The 2,742-nt window shown below is 33.4% G+C and overlaps 1 protein-coding gene across 1 annotated transcript; it reads left to right on the top strand.

Annotated features, from left to right (window-relative positions):
• The first annotated feature begins 1,454 nt into the window (after nt 1-1,454).
• Nucleotides 1,455-2,277, top strand: LOC114340190 (uncharacterized). Its single transcript, XM_050660510.1, has 2 exons — nt 1,455-1,464; nt 1,517-2,277. Exons 1-2 carry the CDS (start codon nt 1,455-1,457, stop codon nt 2,275-2,277), a joined length of 771 nt encoding a protein of 256 aa, XP_050516467.1.
• Nucleotides 2,278-2,742: the final 465 nt, after the last annotated feature.

The following is a 2,742-nucleotide window of genomic DNA, read 5'->3' as shown; positions in this document are numbered from 1 at the left end:
ACGTTTTTTTAGTATCTCGTAAACAAAAGGTGAACCAAAAAAAATTTACTGGACAAGGGTGGACATTCGATGGACAATCAAACGTGAAAAAAAATTTCCAAAAATTCTCATTTTTTGGCATTTTTACTAACAAACGGTAATTATTGCTAATTTAAATAAATAAAAGGTGGACAATTAAAAGAAATGCCTGGACAAGTGTGGACAAAAGTTGGACAATCAAACGTATCAGTTTTTACGACGTTTTTTTGACTTTGAATTTTAGAGATAAGTAAAAATAAAGAAGACCTGTATAAAAAGAATTAAATTACTAGAGAAGTAAAACAATTTGGAAAATACCAAAGAATGAAGTGAAGACCCAAGTGACGAATAGGCAAATAAATAAGGTCAATGATTTATAAAGGAAAAATAGGGTAAGAAATGGGGCAAAGGGTGAGTTAGTTATGTGGATGTTACAGGGGGTTTGTAGAGTAAGACTGATTAGTGTGTAAGGAGGTTTTGGAAATAGAAGGGAGTGAAGTATGAAATGGAAGATTAAGTTAAAGGTTTAAGGGTAAAGTAAGGAAAGTTATTATGTATGAAGGATAAATTGAAACAGAAGGAATTTAGGAAAATAGCTGGCGGTGAATGGGAGTAAAATTACGGTTAAGGGATGTTTGTATATTCACACAATTGGCACAAGTCCAATCGGAGTGTGTTTTGCTGCTGTATATTGTGCACCAACTGGACACCCTCAGGAATCTTAAGTTCATGTTTATTGACTTTAAGATGATGTGAAAAAGAGGAAGTAGTATCTCTCTTACTATGTTCTAGGGATCTGGCGGTAAGAGATCTGCAAGTTCTACCGATGTAGGTAGCATCACAATCTGAGCAAGAGAGTTTATATACACCACTACGGTTCATGTAGTGGATTGGATCCTTAGTATTGGTCAAACTCTTGTTAAGGTTGTTATTAACTTTAAAAGAAATTTTTATGTTATCACATGAATTGGTGATAATATATTTAACTCTTTCAAATAAATTGGGGTTATGGAAAGGTAATGAAGCATAAATCGGAGTTATTGCAGATGAAGTAGAAGAAAGAGCGGACTGCTGAAGTAATCTGAGCTCTCTTTTATGTTGGAGTTTATTGATGACATCTGGGTCATAACCATTAGGTTTATTCCAGCAGACATTTTCAGAACTAATACGGAACTTTTGAGTGCGCATGTCAATTCCTAGCTAATTCAGAATCGATTCAGTTCTTGGCAGTGGCTGGAACACATTTTATTAAATTAAAATTGGCATTTGATAGATGACAAATGATATTGTCATGTCAAATCCAAAATCCAACCTCAAACCGTTATTTTCACTTTCAGGATTTACTCGATTTACTTTCACGTGTTTGTTTGATCTTTTGAAGTTATTTCATTTATTGGAATTTGAATTGGAAGATTGATTTTATTTTCATTTTTAAAATGGATAGTGGTAAGACATTAGCGAAGTCTCAAATCAAAGCATTTATTGTTTTTATTTGTAGGTAATTTAATAGAAGAAATTTTAGTTTTCCCGTTGACAAACAATTCTACTGGAGCCATAGATGATCGTGGTGAATACACAAACGTACAGTGGTCAAGTAACGCCACAAAAATCCTTATAGAGCTATATAAAAAGTACAGAGACTCGGTGGGAAAACTAAAGATGAAGAGTCTCAAAAAAATGTGGCAGGTAATTGCATCAAAGTTTATAAGTATGGGGCTAAATTACTCTGCCCTAAATTGCGAGAATCGCTTCAAGGTACTCGAAAGAAATTATAAGAAATTCGTCGATAACCAAAACAAAACTGGACGTGGTAGACGGGTTTTCGAGTACTTTGAAGAGATGAATGAGTTATATGGAGGCAAAAAGAATGTGTTTCTCAGAGTCTTATTGACTGCTACAGAAGCCATTGTGCCATTAAGTATGCCAGTAAGTGAACCAGGACCATCCAAGATTAGACCTCCAGAACCAGCCATTAGCGAAGAGCCTGTAACTGTAGATGTTGTAAGAGCCACAACATCCAAGAAGAAGGTAGAAAGTAGATCAAAGAGTGGAAAGATGACTGCTTTGGAAGGAATAAGGAAGGATCTGCGAGAGCATAGAAGACGTAAATATTTTCTTTTAAAAACGAGATATGCTCAAAGGTGTGAATATGAAAAACAAAAGATTAATGCCATAAAGCGACAAACTGTTGTTTTAAAGAAGATAGCAGAAAAATTGGCTAGAAGTGATTCTAGGAATCTGAGGAATAGTGATGAATGAATAGTGATAATATAATATAGTATACTATAACATTGTATTATTTCTCAATTAAATATAATTCAACCGTTTCTGTACTTAACAAACCCATGGTTTCCTTTTTTCGGTTCTGTATTGAAAATCTAAAACCTTTTATGAATTCCTTGGTTTTACTCTCTTTATATAACCTTATTCATTGCTTTTTTCCTTTTGCATTTTGCTCTTATTACATTATTTATGTACACTCTTACTTTCAACACCCTGATTTTGACAGGCTTTTTGTGATACTATTGATAGACAACCATCTACATGTACATCATCCCATATTTTACTATTTCTTTATAGGCCAAAGTATAGTCGGTTCGCTAAACTCAGACAGAACTGGCTAGTGATTTTAGTAGGATATTTTTTTGTTTTTTGTCAAAATTGGCAAAATTACTAACTATTTAGTAATTATTTTTTATTAAATTACTAAAATCACTAGCCAGT

The sequence above is a fragment of the Diabrotica virgifera genome, chromosome 9 (genome assembly GCF_917563875.1).
Source record: "Diabrotica virgifera virgifera chromosome 9, PGI_DIABVI_V3a".
NCBI classification, from domain to species: Eukaryota; Metazoa; Arthropoda; class Insecta; order Coleoptera; family Chrysomelidae; genus Diabrotica; species Diabrotica virgifera.
The sequence above is the reverse complement of the archived record's forward strand: the minus strand, read 5'-3'. Positions and strand labels throughout refer to the sequence as shown.